The sequence below is a fragment of the Furipterus horrens genome, unplaced genomic scaffold (assembly GCF_987537825.1).
Source record: "Furipterus horrens unplaced genomic scaffold, mFurHor1.1.pri manual_scaffold_11, whole genome shotgun sequence".
Classification (NCBI taxonomy): Eukaryota; Metazoa; Chordata; class Mammalia; order Chiroptera; family Furipteridae; genus Furipterus; species Furipterus horrens.
Window position 1 is genome coordinate 71,783,504 of NW_028327181.1, and position 16,832 is coordinate 71,800,335.

Here is a 16,832-nt window from a genome sequence, read left to right on the forward strand (position 1 = left end):
AAGTTTGTCTTTCTTGGATCAGGTGTTTCTTTTGGGACCTTCTAGAAGACAGGCATGGCAGAGGGCAGGATGCAGCTCACTACCATCAGAATACCATCCTAGTAAGAGCTGAGTGATGCCCACTCTCCATGTTGTTAAGAGGATTAAATGATATGGGATGCACAGAAATAGAAACCTAATACATGCCTGGGTATTCAACACCAGCTGATGCTCAATAAATACTTATTTCCTTCCCCACCCCAAATGATGACCCTGCTCTAGTTTTTTGATGTTTCCCTTGAAATTATTACTAGGTTTTTCTTCTTTCCCCAAATGATATCTGATATCTGGTATCATTTAAATCACATGAAATGAAAATGGTGAGCCTACATTTCTTGTTTCTAATTTTTGTAACCTCCAAGAGGGTTTCTTGGTTTTGCTGATTATTCTGCAACTTCCAGGTTCTCTCCAGATGTGAAAAAAATTGCTTACTTGGTTGAGACGCTTGCACTTACTTGATGAAGTACTTGATGCCATCTGCTGTGTAAGCTTCCTCCCACCCGTAAGGTAGACCTGGAGTGAAAGGAAACCAAAAATACATTTAATAAGATGATAAAGATAACCGCATTTCCTAGACACCACTTCCCACATCTTTACAACGATTTGAGTACATTTCTCGTACAAAATAATTTTCTAGAAAGGAGGAATTAAAACAATTCAGATGAGTTTTCCTACTCAGCTTCTTTAGAACATAGTAAATAAGTCCTGAACAGTTAATCTGCTTTAGTTGCATTAACTGGATTATGACTTGTCATTTACACGTGATGAGCATTTTTGTCAGCAGGATTCAAGTAAAAATTTTTGGTGCAGGGGATGACTTTTGCCTGGAGGCAGAAGGAAGGACTAGATGGCCTCTGCTTGTCTATTCTGGCTCAGTTTCTTTAATTGGCTCCCTTTATATGATTTCACTCAACTCCCCTGTGAATAAATGGTGTGCAAGAATTTCAGGTCGGCACGGGTTTGAAAGTAGCTTTTTGACAAGACAGAAGTCCTTATGAAGTTTAAAAGTTTAGCAAAGTGACTTACAACGGATTGTGGTGTTCTATTTTGTTATTTAAGAATTTTGTGCGCTAAACCTAAGTGGCCAATTTGCTAAATTTAGCTTCCATTTCTGATGGGATTAATAGTTAGCCATAAAGAGATGCACATTGAAGTAAGCGAGCAATTATTTGGCCTTATTTCTGTAAGTGAGTACTTTTTTGTCCTCGTCACCCCATGAAAACAGGCTCATATTGAGGCAGGCACATTCTCTTCTATTCCCATTAGAATCCTCTAGAACACAATGGTTTCCATCCCTTTACGCCATCCCTCAGTACTGCTAAGGGTTTTATTTGACCTTTTGGATCAGTCCTTGATACAGGCTTATCATGGCTCCTTTGATGGGAATAAGAGAGATGTACACACTAAAGAATGAACTCCATGCTCAGGGAGCCTACTTGTTTAGAAAGTAACTGGGCTATCCAAACAAAGGATTGATTTCCATTTATCCAAGTCTCAGCAAAAGGCAGACCAAAAATGCAGGTACACCGACTATTTGAATGAAGTAAAACCTTACTCTATCACCATTTGCTTTGTAAAGGATATTCTTTGACAATATCTCTCAGAATGCTGTTTTTATAATAAAGGAAAGCAAAACAAGCTTTATTTTATATTTATCTTCAGTCTAAAACCAGTTGTATAAAATATGACCCTGATCAAAAATTCATAACTATTTCTTTCCTAGATAAACACAGACCACCTAGGAATTTCTTTTGTCTCTTAATGAATACATGTTCCTATTTTAAGTGAAAAATGAGCCCTTCTGAGAACTCAGCACAAGCGACTGACTGGCTTCTAGCTCCCAAAGTGAAACTCCTACATTTCCTCCAGTGTCCATGACCAGCACGCGCTCAGCCAGCCAGTACGTGCATTTTCTTTCATCACGTTTTCTACGTCTTTGTTACAAATCCCTTCATTCACCGCTGACCAGCCCCTTGCCTGCAGCGAAGAATCTGATGACTGTACATAAAACCCCTGCCTTCATGACAAAAACTGCCCAGAAATACCAAGATTTCTGATCAATAAGGCAAAGACAGCTATATATTAAGTTGAAAGTCATCCTCATGTGATTAAGACTTTTGTCTAAATGATGTATTTGTCTGTCCAGCACAGTTATATCCATACTTCTCATTTTTTTTAATTCATAGATTTTTAATGAGAAAAAGAAAAAAAATGTATACTTTAAAGACAGTATCTTTTAATCCACAGGCCCACTGGAAAATCGAGATTGACATTGAGCTACCACATCCCCTGTTCCACCAGAATAGAAGTCCTGCCCAGGTTACATTCTTACAACTATGTACAGGGATTGTAACTTCACAGCAGACTTACTAAGAGTACCAATTCATATCTATTTAAGTCAAATTATTATGTGACAACCTTAGCCATCAAGATATTTCTGTGTGTTAAATAGTATGTATAGCTTATTTTAGGATAAATTCTCTGTTCTGAAAAAGAAAAGATCATCTCTTTTCAGAAGACTGAATGGTTTCTTCTTTTTCATGCAGTTAATATACTGTAAAAAACAGAGTTGGAGACTAAATCGATAGTAACTATCTCTCGGTGATATTTTAGTAACAGAAAACAATGTTCAGTTATAAGCTGAAAAATAGATTATACTGATAAACCAAATAGCCTACTTCATGTTAAAAAAAGCACTTTTGATTTCCACAAGCATGTATGTTTATGATGAACTCAAGTTTTCCATTACTAAAGGCTTTCTTTTCCTCACAGTAAGTAATTGTGGCATAATGATAACATATTATCTAAGTACTTTTCGATAAAACCCTGGCTGGTTTGGCTCAGTGGATTGAGCGTCGGCCTGCGAGCTAAGTGTCGCTGGTTTGATCTTCCAGTCAGGGCACATCAGAGAAGGAAAACTCTGACTCCAAAAAACCTCCGCTGCCTTGTGGCATACCTCTTCAGGGGAAAGGCTAAGGGAGTAAACCCCGACAGAAAATCCGGAGCCGGAGTCCCTAAGGCGGTTTGACGTTGTAGTCAACACCGGCAACTCCTGCGGCGCACCTGAAGCCAAGCTGTATTGACTCCGTCTTTCCCTTGGACCCTTCAGCTGCGAAGAGAGGGGGGGTCTGCTGCATGGGCAACAGCAGACCCTCCATATCACCCTGCCCAGGCTCTGTAGCTTCAGCTCCACTGGAGAGGACACTCCAGCGTCATCGCAAGATGTCGATTCAACACGGGAGGAGACAGATACCGTGTCACTCCCGAGTCGGACTGCACAACCATTCTCGGCGGTGCAGATAGACTCTTAAGAAGCTATACCATCGTCTCTTGAGACAGACGGCTGCCGACGACTTTTCAATAATCATTATTGTTCCAAGGCATTGAAAGTTTTCTACATTCTCCATATCTTTATACTTGTAAATATATAATGCTTCTATTTTTCCTTTTCTTTTCATATTAAAAAAGTTATAACAACTACGATCACTTGAAATTGTTTCTGATTGGGAGTGTTTACCGAGGACCCTCACATATCATTCTGTCCCTCAGATATCATCTGTTTCCAATCAAATGCTTCCTGGTGATGACTCTGAGATCTTTGTGAGGATCTTTCCAATTAAGAGTATTGTACATATTCAGCTTAGAATACTGGCTGTCACCTAACTGTCACGTACCCAAAAACAAATCCATCACATTTCCATACAAAATTCCCTTCCCTTCCAATTTCCCAGTCTACTTAAGTACCAAGATTCTCTTTGTCATGCTTGGCCCATTCATTACATATTTATCGATCATTTATTATGTGTTCAGCATTTTATTTGGTGCTCAATATACAATGATGAATAATAAACATGGACCTTGATCTTACGGAGCTTTAAAAAATAATCATAAATAAAGATACCATTAAAAATAGGAATAAATACTATGAAGCAAAAGTACTGAATACTATGAAAGACTAACTCATAGCACAGACAAAGGCACAACCCCCTAATGCATAAAGAACTCCTACAATCAGTAAGAAAAAAAAATCATTGACAAATAAGAGTCTGTGAAACATGTGGAACATTTAGAACGCAGGATATAAATGAACTTAAACATATGAACATATGCTTAACTTCACTCTTATTAAGAGAAATACTATTATGGAGGTCCTGTTCATCACGTTAGCGAAAATTAAAAAGTAGTTTTTTAAGACACTGTGTTGAGGGTATGAAAAGGCAGTCATTTTCATACTGATGGAAGTTTAAATTGATAACACATTTATGAGTAGGAACTATCTAAAATCTTAAATGCTAATAATAACAATCAATATTTACTGAGAGGTTTATGTGCTAGACATTGTTCTCAGCTCTATACATGTACCAGCTCAGAAAGCCTCCCAATTCTAGGTACTGGTATCATCTTCATATTCCAAATACTGGAAAGGTTAAGTCACTTGTTGGCAGGGGTACAGCCAAGACTCATAACCACAATGTTGAACTCTATGTACTGTGGATTCCAGAAATTCTTCTAGGAATTTATACTACAGATATACTTTCTATACAAGATTATTAATTCTGAAAACAAAAGACCAAAAATAATCTAAATATCCACTAAGAGGGATGATTGAATTAAGACAATATATCCAGATAATGGACCACTGTCTAGCTATGAAACAGAACGAGGAAGCAATTTATGTATGAATTTGGACGGGGGTGGGGAGGTGCAGTATATCAGGAAGGACCTTTGGAGGAGCTGGAGTTGTCCAGGTACAGACGCAGGGAAGGACACTGTAGGTGGAGTGAACAGCATGTACCTTTGCTCTGGGTTGGGGCAGAACTTGGCACAACGGAAGAATTGAGATCATTGTTCCTGGAGCACAGTGCGTGAGGGAGGGGGAGAGTGATATGAGATTTGGCTGGAGAGACAGGCAAATATGACTATGCATGCTTTTGTAGGCCATGTTACACTTGTTTGAAAGTTTCTTAAAAAGGAAGCAGGAGATCTGCTCCTGTTTAAGATGAAGAAAATGCAAGAGAAAGTTGCTTCCACCATATGTGGGGAAAAGATGCACAACTTAAAAAAAACACAACATATTTTGAGTTTCTGAGAAACTGAGTTCCTCACCTGAGATGACTCTCAGGTGAATTCCAAAGGGGTGCCAAGCCTCTCTGAGGAAAGATGGGGCAAATGAACTCTTTCTGTCTTGACAGTGCACAGGAAGAAGAGGTGTTGCCATAAAAATGGGTCAGAAGAAAACACCTAATAAATTAACAAATTTGTGAAGTTTGGTTACGCACTAGTATTTCAGAGAGCCCTAGACAAAAGGGGAGCCTGATCTCCCTAAACAGCCCTTTGCTCAGGAGAGAGACTGGGGTGGGGGGTGGGCAGGAGGCCTGAGAGCCCCTGCAGGCTCATGCAGCACCTGCAAGGCTGTCGGGGTGGAGCAGGCATACCATCTGGGTATGCGCATATTATTTATTTCATGTGTTGCCTAAACCAGAGGTGGGGCACTTTTTTTTTCATTCTAGGAAGAGAAATGTCACAGACAAAAATAGGTCAAAGGCCACATATAAATAAGAACTTTGTAACTAACTTAAGTGTTTTTAAAGATGTATAAAATATCAACATAATCTAAAATTTAAATTAGTTATGGAATTATAAACTCCCCCCCCTCAATATATCCAGAAAACTTAAAAAACATTTTGTGTTTTATTCTGTGATAAAGGAAAGAAAGTAATTTAAAAAAGAGAAAAAAGCAAGCCAGCGAATAAGAGGCCAGGAGGCAGGAAAAGACGAGAAAGAGCTTTAAACAAATTCTTACTGCTCTTAACTAAATGGGCTACGTACTCTTACAGCTTTGAGTATCATTATAGACCACAATGAAAAAAGAAGAAGAAAGAGGGAATACACAAAAAAGATTACAGCCAGTTAAATTTAGTCACGGTACAGCTGGGAAGGTAAAGTGGATTTGGAGATGATGGGCTCAAACGTTCAGATCCCATCTCTCGATCTGATGGGAAGTCTCATCCACGCTACCCCTGGCAGAGCTGGTCAAAACCTCCCTCACGATGGTCCAGCATGGTGACCTTCTCGTCAGTGCCTCTGGCTCTTTACCCGCCTAGACCCCGGATCTGCCGGGAACGTCTCGCAGCACCTCTTCTGCTCACGTCTGCTGAGTGCCCAGCACCCGAGGCCCGGTTAGCAAGGGGGCCGGGTGCAGAACGGCGCCTGCCGCGCACACACACGCTGGGCACTCAAGAAATAGCTGTTGCCTGCAGAAATCCGCCTCCCATGAAGGCTGATGGTGCAGTGGATGCTGCACATATTTGAAATTTCATTGTTGTTATAAGGTCTTTGTACTCACCGGGGAAACTTTCTTACAAATATTTGCACAACTGTTACTTGTGGATTTTGACAACAGTGCAGTGGAGGGCCACCAGACGCGCACCTTGAGAAACGCTGTCACAGACCAGATGAAATTACATCAAGAGCACTGAGGTTTCCTACCCTGAGGGCAAATCATGCACCTCTAAGTATCACGGGTTCCTAATCGTGTAGCGTTTTGCTGATACATAGCATTCTTGCCTTTAAATTTTTTGTTTTTTAAGTATGGTTATCTGAAAATCTATTAAGGACCTCGCATTACTTTCAGGCAAAATTTTAAAAACATCATAAAAATAAAACTTTTTAGGTATTTGTCTTTAAGAAGATTTAAGTTTTTATTAAATTCGTTTTTTCTTTTATTTAATTAATGAATGAATTTATCTATTCATTCCTTCATTTTCCTATCACCATGTATATCCCTATACCCTCTTCCACGACCCCCAAATTACCATACTGTTGTCCATGACCTTGAGTGCTTTCCATTTTCCCCACTTTTTGCTTGATTCAGCCACTCTCCCAGCTTTACCCAGAGCTGTCAGCAGAGTTCATCCTCCCCTGCCCTGTGGTGCTTCTGTGGTTTGTATCTGTTTCTGTCACAGCACTGAACCACTCTTCCGTGTAAAACATGAGTCCGTGAGGGTTATGACTATGTCTTACTTATCTTTGTATCACGTTACGGTACACAGTATGGTCTTTGCTGCAGAATAAAGGTTCAGCAATAGTTGGTTGAGTATTCACATCCCAACAAGTAAAACCCAGCTACAGATGGTGTTTTAAAGCAATATTGCCTGGAGAAATTTAGAAAAAAAGTGGCACATCAGGGCTGCTTTCAGGTAGAAGTGACAGACTACCCAACTGGGGGGCAAACAAACACTGGTTTATTTTTAAGGTGCCTGGAGCTTGCTCAACAATAACATCAAAGACCCAGGTTCTTTCAACCTTTCTGCTCTAGTATCCTCGGTGCAACCTTGTACTTGCATAGAGGCCTCCAAGGGCTACAGATATCATATCCACATTGAAGGCAAAAGGAAAGAAAATAAGAGGCGGTCCCAGTTCTATGTGTCCTTATCCATTACTTAAAAGTTGCCTGAGAAGTTCCTAAGCAGCCTTTCTTTATAGGTTATGGACCAGAAGTGGGCTGTGTGTGCAGGAGGCAGAAAAAACAAATGTTTGACTTGACGGTTTTGAGTGTGATGGACCGGACAGGGCAAAAGCTGAGTCTGCCACAGAAGACAAAAACAATAAGACTGACTACAGGAGAGTGGATTAGGTTAATTAACATATTAAGGTACCAGATTTGTCAGAATGACTGTGTCTGAGATCTTGGGGACCCCAGGACATCAGTGCAAATGAGTATTACAGTTAATAATTCACATTAAGACATTTTCTCAAGACTGTGGTTGCTTTATAGTCACATAAATAATGAGATATCTGTTTCAATCTTGCATCTCATAATTCTTTGAGTGCTTTTAAAATTATGAAAATCTACCTTCATCTCCCATACACCCCAACTTCTTTTTGGTTCCATCACTGCCATTCAAAATTTCTCAGAGCCAAATCATAAATGATTTGTTCTCTGTAAATGCTTTCCTGAATTTAAGACAATTTCCCTCTATTAGCACTTTGTATCATTCATAAAATATTTAACATACTCGACATCACTTTGTAATAATTTGCACAATTATTTTATTCTCCTCTTCCCATAGACTGCTAATTCCCCGAGGGTACCAAGTCTTCCTCAGATGAACTTGATTCCAAAATATTATTTTCTGGATTGAATATTTAATGCATGTCCTTTCATTTGCTTACTCAGACTTTTAGTGTTGGAAGGAAGGAAACAGAAGGGAAGACTAACATATAAAAACAGGACCACTGCTTGCCTGTGGTGATGGTAAAAACTAAAGAAAAAGTTCCCATTCCAGGTTGAAAATGGCATTCCCTCTGTGTGCAAGGGCTAGAAAATGCTGCCTCCTTTGAGCTGATGCAACTCTGAGGGCATGGAGCTTACAAGGCTAGTGGTCCTTCTCCAAAATATAGGAAGGTGCTCCTTACTCTAGGAAACATGGTCCTGTACCAGAGTGTCCAGTTGGTTGCATTTTAGCCCCCCAGGTACGCTTGGACCTTTGCTTATTGCACAAAATGTTCCATGCTCTGCGGCAGCCATATACAAGGGATTTCAGAAATTCTATTTTCTTCCAGTATATCTACAACTCCTATGATTTGTCCAAGCTCTGCAGTAATGGAAAAATAGGACTTCATGTTTTTGGATATGTCTAATTGTCCGAGGTTCTTGCTCATAATTTTTGCTCATAATTGAGCCAAAATATGTCTTCCTGTTGTTTCTGTCTGATGGCCCGAAGACTTAACTTCTGGTGCTGTATGTAGTAAGCATGCCTCAAAGCACTGACACACAAGCTGCTGCGTAAGCAGCACACAAGTAATGGGATGGCGTGTAACTATTTATAGGCAGGGACCGTGAACATTATCTGGTTAGCAGACATTTGTGTGTACACGCAAATATATGTATTTAAAATCCAATAAATCAAATTTATAAACCCTGGGAATCTTAAGTTTCATTTCTATTGTCCCCCACTGGTTATTACTCTTATATTACATTCTATTACATTTATGACATACCCACTTTAATCACTTGCCATCCCACACTGATCACTGATTGAGTATTGAATGTGAAATTTTAATTTGAAAATATCATTGACAAAAAATAAAATGCTTGCAGTTATATTTATAGAACAGTAAGAACTGGTATTTAAAATGTAGCAGTATTAAAATGTTTCTTTCCCATGTCCTCTAATTATCTTAAGAAAGGCCTGAAATTTATTGAAAAGAGAATGTCACAAAATAAGAAGGAAAACTCTATTAATTTATAATATTTTTACTTGAGAGGTATGCTTTAGTAACCTTAACTATGGCTATGTGTTAAGAATAAAAGTGAGATTATACCGTTGCTTTGATTTAATGAGTAATCAAATACAGTCCATTCTTAAAAGTCATCAGTGTGATTAAAGCAGAGAAATACAAATGTTGGGTGCATATGCTTAGATTTTTCAAAATATTAAGACTCATTTTTCCTGTTTGCAGTACTTAAATATCAAAACCATGAAAAGGAATATACCATATTTTTCACTCCATAAGATGCACGTTTTTCCCCCCAAAAGTGGGGGGAAAATGTCTGCGCATCTTATGGAGCAAATATTGCGTCACAGACTGTGATGTGTATTACCTGACCTATCAGCGGTGGCAACAGCCATTAGAAGAGGAAGCGGTGGGCCCATGTGAAACCCCTGGGGATGCTTAAATGTCCTACTTTACTGCTGAATCTCAGGGCGTCTGGTCAGTATGAAGACAGCAAAGAACATGATATCAGTGTTTGTGAGCAACTGAACTTCATAAATTCTGACACTGGCGATGATGAGTTCTTGGGGTTCCCAGAAAACTAGAAGAGTACTTGGACCTTAAAGTCTCTCCTCATTTATTAATGATAGTGATGATGGTTCTTAATACCGCTGTTGACTGCTGTTCACTTTACATGGCTGAAATATTATTCTGTTATATTTTATTAAATATTTTAGTACAACATTTGGTTCAGAATATTTTTTTCTTGTTTTCCTCCTCTAAACCTAGGTGCGTCTTATGGTCAGGTGCATCTTATAGTGTGAAAAATACGGTAGTTGATTCCATTTATTCAATACCTTATTAATATATTTTAGTAATGAACATAGGTTGAGTTAAAGTTTATCTTTGTTTCACTAGCCATACTCTAGAACTGGATACAAAGATAGTTGGTTATGGTAGAAGACTGACCATCAGTTAAAGTGGCATGTATATAGTGGATATAAGGTAATGGATATATTTCTATTTTATATACTTGTATTTATTTACTTTAAGTGAAAACATAAATATATATATATATTTGTCAATCTTTATTAGGTCAAAGTCTTTTCTTTGTTGATTAGTCCTCTGATTAGGATTCTGTATTGTTCTTTTTGCAGAAACCACACTCAAATGCATCAGCTATCATTTCCAGTTTCGGTTTCTTTAAAGTAGATTGAGAATTAAGAACAGTTATGAAACAATCCAAGAGAAGAATTCTTCTAGACTTTTAGAATTTCCCCAGAATCTTTTACAGATGATTCCCTCACATGTAATCAGTAGCACTATTAGCTCACTTTTATATCTTTAAGGCATTCAACTTAGTTTTTATAAAAACAACTTTTTTTTTCCACTGTCAGTTTTCATGAAATTACAACTTATACAATTAATTTTTACTAGCAAGTACAAGAGACATTAATCATTTTGCAAAGATACAGCCAGCTCTTATAATACGTGTTAACCGGTAGCAGTTAAGCACACGCAGCACCAGAGAGAGGCCTGCTGGGAGCAGACATCACCCACCCTTGCACGGCAGTTTGTTTGGTAGAATGAAGTGAGTTGGTTAACCTGGTTAAGACAGTTTCCACTTTTTGGAGAAAAGATGTGGAGTCTCATAATTTCCTGAGAATCATTTTTTAAACTTTTACTATCTACTATGACAATTACTTAACTATTCAAAAGCATGCTTTCAAAACCGTTCAGGTTTTCTTGGTTTCCACAACACTACATTTGCCTTATTTTCCTATATCTTTCTGGCCACTCCTTTTAGTCTAGTTTCTTCTTTCTCTATGGACCTCGAAATGTTTCTTTAGTGTAGGGACGTCATGACTTTCAGAGTTAAAAGCCCTGTGTATGTTAATGATTCTCAAATTTGGCCAGTCCAGCCCTTTTTCCTGACTCAAGACTAACATAAGCAACTTCCCAATAACATCTCTACTTAGATGTTTTGCAGGCAAATCATCCTTAATTTTCCCAAAAGTATGTTTTGATTTATTTCTCAAAAGTCGATCCTCCCTGAAATCTTCCCCATCTCACTAAAGGCATCTATTCTCGTCTCCTTTCATTTCCTGGCGCACACAGCGCTTCGCCTCAGCCTGGAGTGCTCTCTCCTTGCTCCACAGATGGCTGGCTCCTAGTCATCTTTCAAGTCTCAACGCTTACCTTGCGGACAGATAATCCTTCTTGTCCCTCCATGTCTACCAGAGTATCCTGTGCACCACAGCCATAGCACCTGCTAAGTTTGAAATTACGTACTTACTGGTTTTCCTGTTGTTGTTGTCCCCAACTCCATCATAAGCTCTTTGAGAATGCAGTCATGTTTCATTCATCCCTGTCTACTACAAACCTAGCAAAATGCCTGACATAGAGGAGGCTCCTCAGAAATGTTTGACGAATAAATGAACACCACTTTATTCTTCTTGTTCTTGAGAACACTCACCATAATTTGTAAGTATATAATTAAACTTTTACGGAAGTCCAATTACTCGCCACCAAGTGTATCCTCCAGGAAAGCCATGTCTGTTTATTCCCCCACTCAACACACAGTGTTTGACACATAGCTGGTACCAATCAATATTTGTTGAAGAAAGGAAGGGAGGAAAGGGAGGAACAAAAGTGAGAACACAGTTAAGAGAAAGAACAGACCCTAAAGAATGCTTTGGAGTAATACTCCGAGACTATGATAACAACTCAAACACATTCAATCAATCATTCAGTTGTTTTGCCCACATAACGTAAACATCTGTACTGTTGGAAACAAAAAGGTTAATATATGAGTCAGTATTTTACTTGTAATACAGATGTTTGACATTATTTAGATACAGCTGGAACTATAATTTTATTTTCTGACTATTAGTACAGCCTGTCCCTGGCTGGTTTGGCTCAGTGGATTGAGCGTCGGCCTGCGAGCTAAGTGTCGCTGGTTCGATCTTCCAGTCAGGGTACATCAGAGAAGGAAAACTCTGACTCCAAAAAACCTCCGCTGCCTTGCGGCATACCTCTTCAGGGGAGAGGCTAAGGGAGTAAACCCCGACAGAAAATCCGGAGCCGGAGTCCCTAGGGCGGTTTGACGTTGTAGTCAACACCGGCAACTCCTGCGGCGCACCTGAAGCCAAGCTGTATTGACTCCGTCTTTCCCTTGGACCCTTCAGCTGCGAAGAAAGGGGGGGTCTGCTGCATGGGCAACATCAGACCCTCCATATCACCCTGCCCAGGCTCTGTAGCTTCAGCTTCACTGGAGAGGACACTCCAGAGTCATCACAAGATGTCGATTCAACACGGGAGGAGACAGATACCGTGTCACTCCCGAGTCAGACTGCACAGCCATTTTCGGCGGTGCAGATAGACTCTTAAGAAGCTACACCATCGTCTCTCGAGACGGACGGCTGCCGACGATGACGAGTACAGCCAATCTGGATAGACCTGTTTCTGTAAAATACATAACTCTTAAATGTAGTCAAGGCCAGAGTGTTGGTTGCGAAGCCTTGACCAGGTGATGTATGTTCAGTGAAGTAACCTGAAATCTGTCTAATTTTCTGGCACTACGTTATAGCAAAATGGTTGCTTTAAGACCTTTGGTCATCATCAAAATATAAATGGGCTACAGAGAAAAAGTTTCATAACTAGTCTTTTTTATACTAAGGGCTGAGCCAAGAGAAATCATTTGTTGGATAGTTGTTTGCTTTCCAGAGTGTAAAGGTTTTCAAAAAAGAGTGAGATTATAATAACAGATTGTAATAATAGAAAAACTTTTTGAAGAGAATAGATTTAAATTATTTGTTTAGAACAATATCAAATTAAAGTCACAATTTCTGCCTATCAAGAATTCTAAGATTACACCAGACATAAAAATAAGTTTCTTGACATATACAAAAAAGCATATTATTTTTAAAAAATCCAAGAGTACATCTTTAAATATTTACTTCCTGAGATATTTTCCTCTAGAAAGATTCTTAATGAATTAGCTTATTAGCTCATCTACATGATAATAGCACTCTGTATTTGTTTTTCATTAATAAAAGGTTTTGATTAAAAACTTCACACAATTAGTGTCTCTGTATAGCTGACTCATATTTTATTATTAGTGGTAGGTGTGCAGAGAGGGAATACACTGGCTTTATACAGGAAATACTACAGAGACTTGAAATCTAGGTCACATAACAGAGCACTGTCATAACAGAAGAGCACGAAAGCCCAATTTTTTTTTGCCTTCTACTCAAATAAGAAAATCATGTTTAAACAAAAGTTAACGATTAACTGCTTTGTAATTATACTTGGTTAACTTACATTATAATTAGTTATAACCATAATTATACTTTTAACCTCTTCACAATTTTAACATGTTACCTTCATATTGAAGTAAGGTTATAATGAGCGTATACCAAGAGCAACCACTAGACAGAAAGCCAGATAATAAAATTTGTGCTTCCGTGCAATCTTTTATCTGGAAATCTCAAAACTGTTTTAAATACCAATTAACCTTCTGAAGCATCATTAGGCAGTAGAGTTGAGAAGGGGAAATCTGACATGTCACACGGCAAGTCAACAACTGAACAGCCAAGGCAGGGTCCTTGCTGCCCAGCCCATTCTAACAGATTTTCATGCCTTTGTGCTTTGAATGTGTTTCATGGTCAACATATATCTGCATGCCGTGATTTAGGCCCTGATGCTCCTTGGAAATAACACAAACACCATGAATTACATGGTCAATAAAATATTTAAGCTATGTTCTCAAATGCAAATATATTCCTCGGCAATGTTTTGAGAACATTTATCAGGTCTTTGGAAAATGGTACTATTTCCTATGAGCATTTTAAAAATTATGTCTGTAAACGTGTATGTTTCATTAAACTTTTGACCCTTGAGGCATAAGAAAGTAGCTAAGATGTTTTCACTTAAATATAAACAATCAAACAAGGCATTACTTCCTGGAACTCGTCTTTACGCCTACATTGAGCTTCCCAGACTACAGTAGGAGACCCAAATGAAACAAAAATCTTCATTAACAATTCAGGATAGAATTGAAGAGGGCTTGCTCTGTCATTTGTCACCACGGCTAAACCTAGCCCATACATCATTTCTGATCAGTTCAGATTTCACTCCTGAATTGTAAATTTAAAAAATAACCCTAGGTGCTGAAAGACGACATCTCCACAGTCTAACAAATGTTCTCATTATTTAGGTCTTCTTCCTTTTGCAATTGCTTTTGAACTTTGAGCTTCAAGTCCGCTAGCAGCAGAACTCTGCTGAGGAATTAACTATTTTAAACTGTGATTGATTGAGGGGACCACTTCCTAAGTTATATAAATGTCTAACCATAATGCTGCATACCTGAAACTAATATAATATTGAATATCAACTGTAACTGAAAAATAAAAGGAAAAATTTTTAAATAAATAAATTAATTAATATTTTTAAAAACTGTGATTGGGGTAGAGCCAAATATTCTAGTGAGCAGCTTATTTTAATATTATTGCACCAATGCATTTTGTTAAAGAAAAAACAAACAATGGTTTCCACTCCAAAGAATAAAAAGAGGGTGCAATTACAAATTCAGAAAATACACCAACAAAATTTTTTCTTTTTTTAAAAAAATATTTTATTCATTTGTTTTTAGCGAGAGGAGATGGGAGGAAGAGAAACATTAATGTGTGGTTGCCTCTTGTACACCCCCAACTAGGGATGCAGCCCGCAACCCGGGCATGTGCTCTGACCAGGAATCAAACCAGCGACCCTTCAGTTTGCAGGCCAGTACTCAATCCACTGAGGTACACTAGCCAGGGCCACAAACAAAATTTTGACTTCCACTTGTAAAGAAGTACATAATTAGTCACTCTTTAAAAGAAAACTTCAAGATGATGAGCTGAGTCAAGATGTCACACAAATGGGCCCTCACTCTTAAGTCAGCTCCTAATGAATGAAAACACACAAAGAACCATGAAACTGGCAGCTAGCTCTGTCGGATTAAGAACATCCAAACTTTTTTGCTGTTCACATCTTTAGGAAGTCCTATTACAGGTTGACATATTTTCCTTATCTTTGGATTAGAAAAAAGAGCTAGATGATTTAAGAACTATGTTCAATGAATTGCATTTATATTTTTAAAAAGAGCCAATGTGTTTCCTAAGGAAGTCTTTGAAGGTTGATTTACTGCAAGATACTTAGAAAAACCTGCAGCGGTCTGTTTCCTTAAGTTAATGTCAATTCACCATCTTCTCAAGCAATAAAACAATAGCATTTCGATGTTTATAAAAACTCGCCCACCCAAAGCATAGCAATGCGCTTCGCAGAACCTTGTCAGTACCGTACGGATATAGACAGCTCCACCTTTGGATAACAATCTATATTACTGTACTAGGACAGAGCAGAGACGTTTTCAATAAAGGCTAAGGTTGACAAAAACCTTGCCTACAAAGAAAGAATATTATAGATACTTCGTCTATTTTTTTCTGAGCCCCAAATGTGGAGAGTAATTAAGAGGGTGCCAAAACACTCAAAATCAAAGTTGGCTCTGGGAAATATGAGCATTATCACTGTCATACCCAAGGGACCCTTTGAGTTCAATGGGGAGAACTAGCTCAGTGTTGTTTTTAATCATGGATCCAAGAGAGAGGTGTTCCATCTTTTATGATCATGTTCTCTCTTAATGGTATTGGATCAATTATTTTAACCAAAAGGCTAACAAGGCCTTCTTTCTTAATCTCCCCTTTTTTTAAGGACACTGAAAATAAATGCTAATCCTTTCCTGAAGTAAACAAAACGAGACTGCTTTCCCTTGGGTCCTCTATTATTTAAATAGTTCACATTTAGCCTGTCTTAGAAACGTTTCTGTCACAATAGTCTGCACATAGCACACACAGTTGTAATGTGGTTACCCTAAGGGACATATTACTGTTAACAGCCCATCCAGTGATTTGATTATCATTGCATGGTTAATGGCTTTTTAGGATAATAATTCTGATACAGACGATCAAATGCTGTAGTCAGTTTATTATGCATTCTTATTTCAGAACAGATCCAGGTCATAACTGACTGGAGGCGCAGGGCGATGTAACTTTAAGGCCATTATAGACACGTATAACCCTTGACTGGGTTCCTCAGCTGCTCATATTAGCCCAGTCTCCAGGAGTAGAGGTGGTGTCCAACCTAAATGGTATTTTAAAATAATATAGCATATCAAGATGAATGAAACAAGTACAGAACACCAGGGGAATGACAGATCTAGCGACGCGAGGAACGAGAAGTCTTCTAAGTAAGTGCCAGTGGAGGAAGAAATAGAACAGGTAAGACTGAAAAGGTGGAAAGAGTATGGGATAAACTCTAATTTGTAGACCAGGTACTGGGCAAATAAGCTTATAAAAGAACTAGTTGTTCCTACATTTTACAGGTGAGAAGACTGAGGAACAGAGGCTATGAGACCATCAAGTTCGCATTCCTTACAAGCGGCAGAGATAAGATTTGAATGCGGGCAGTCTGCATGCTGTGTTCCTTCCCGGTTTTAAAAAATGGAAATAAAGGACTGAAAGTAATTAAGTCAA

General features: G+C 38.5%; 1 protein-coding gene across 1 annotated transcript in view; it reads right to left on the bottom strand.

Moving 5' to 3' along the window:
* The window catches only part of STXBP4 (syntaxin binding protein 4), a 130,784-nt gene that overhangs the window by 11,949 nt on the left and 102,003 nt on the right, over window positions 1–16,832 (bottom strand). Inside the window, exon 17 of the mRNA XM_090257359.1 lies at window positions 495–552. Within this exon, the coding sequence (XP_090113485.1) occupies window positions 495–552 (58 nt within the window). The remainder of the gene's footprint in view (window positions 1–494; window positions 553–16,832) is intronic.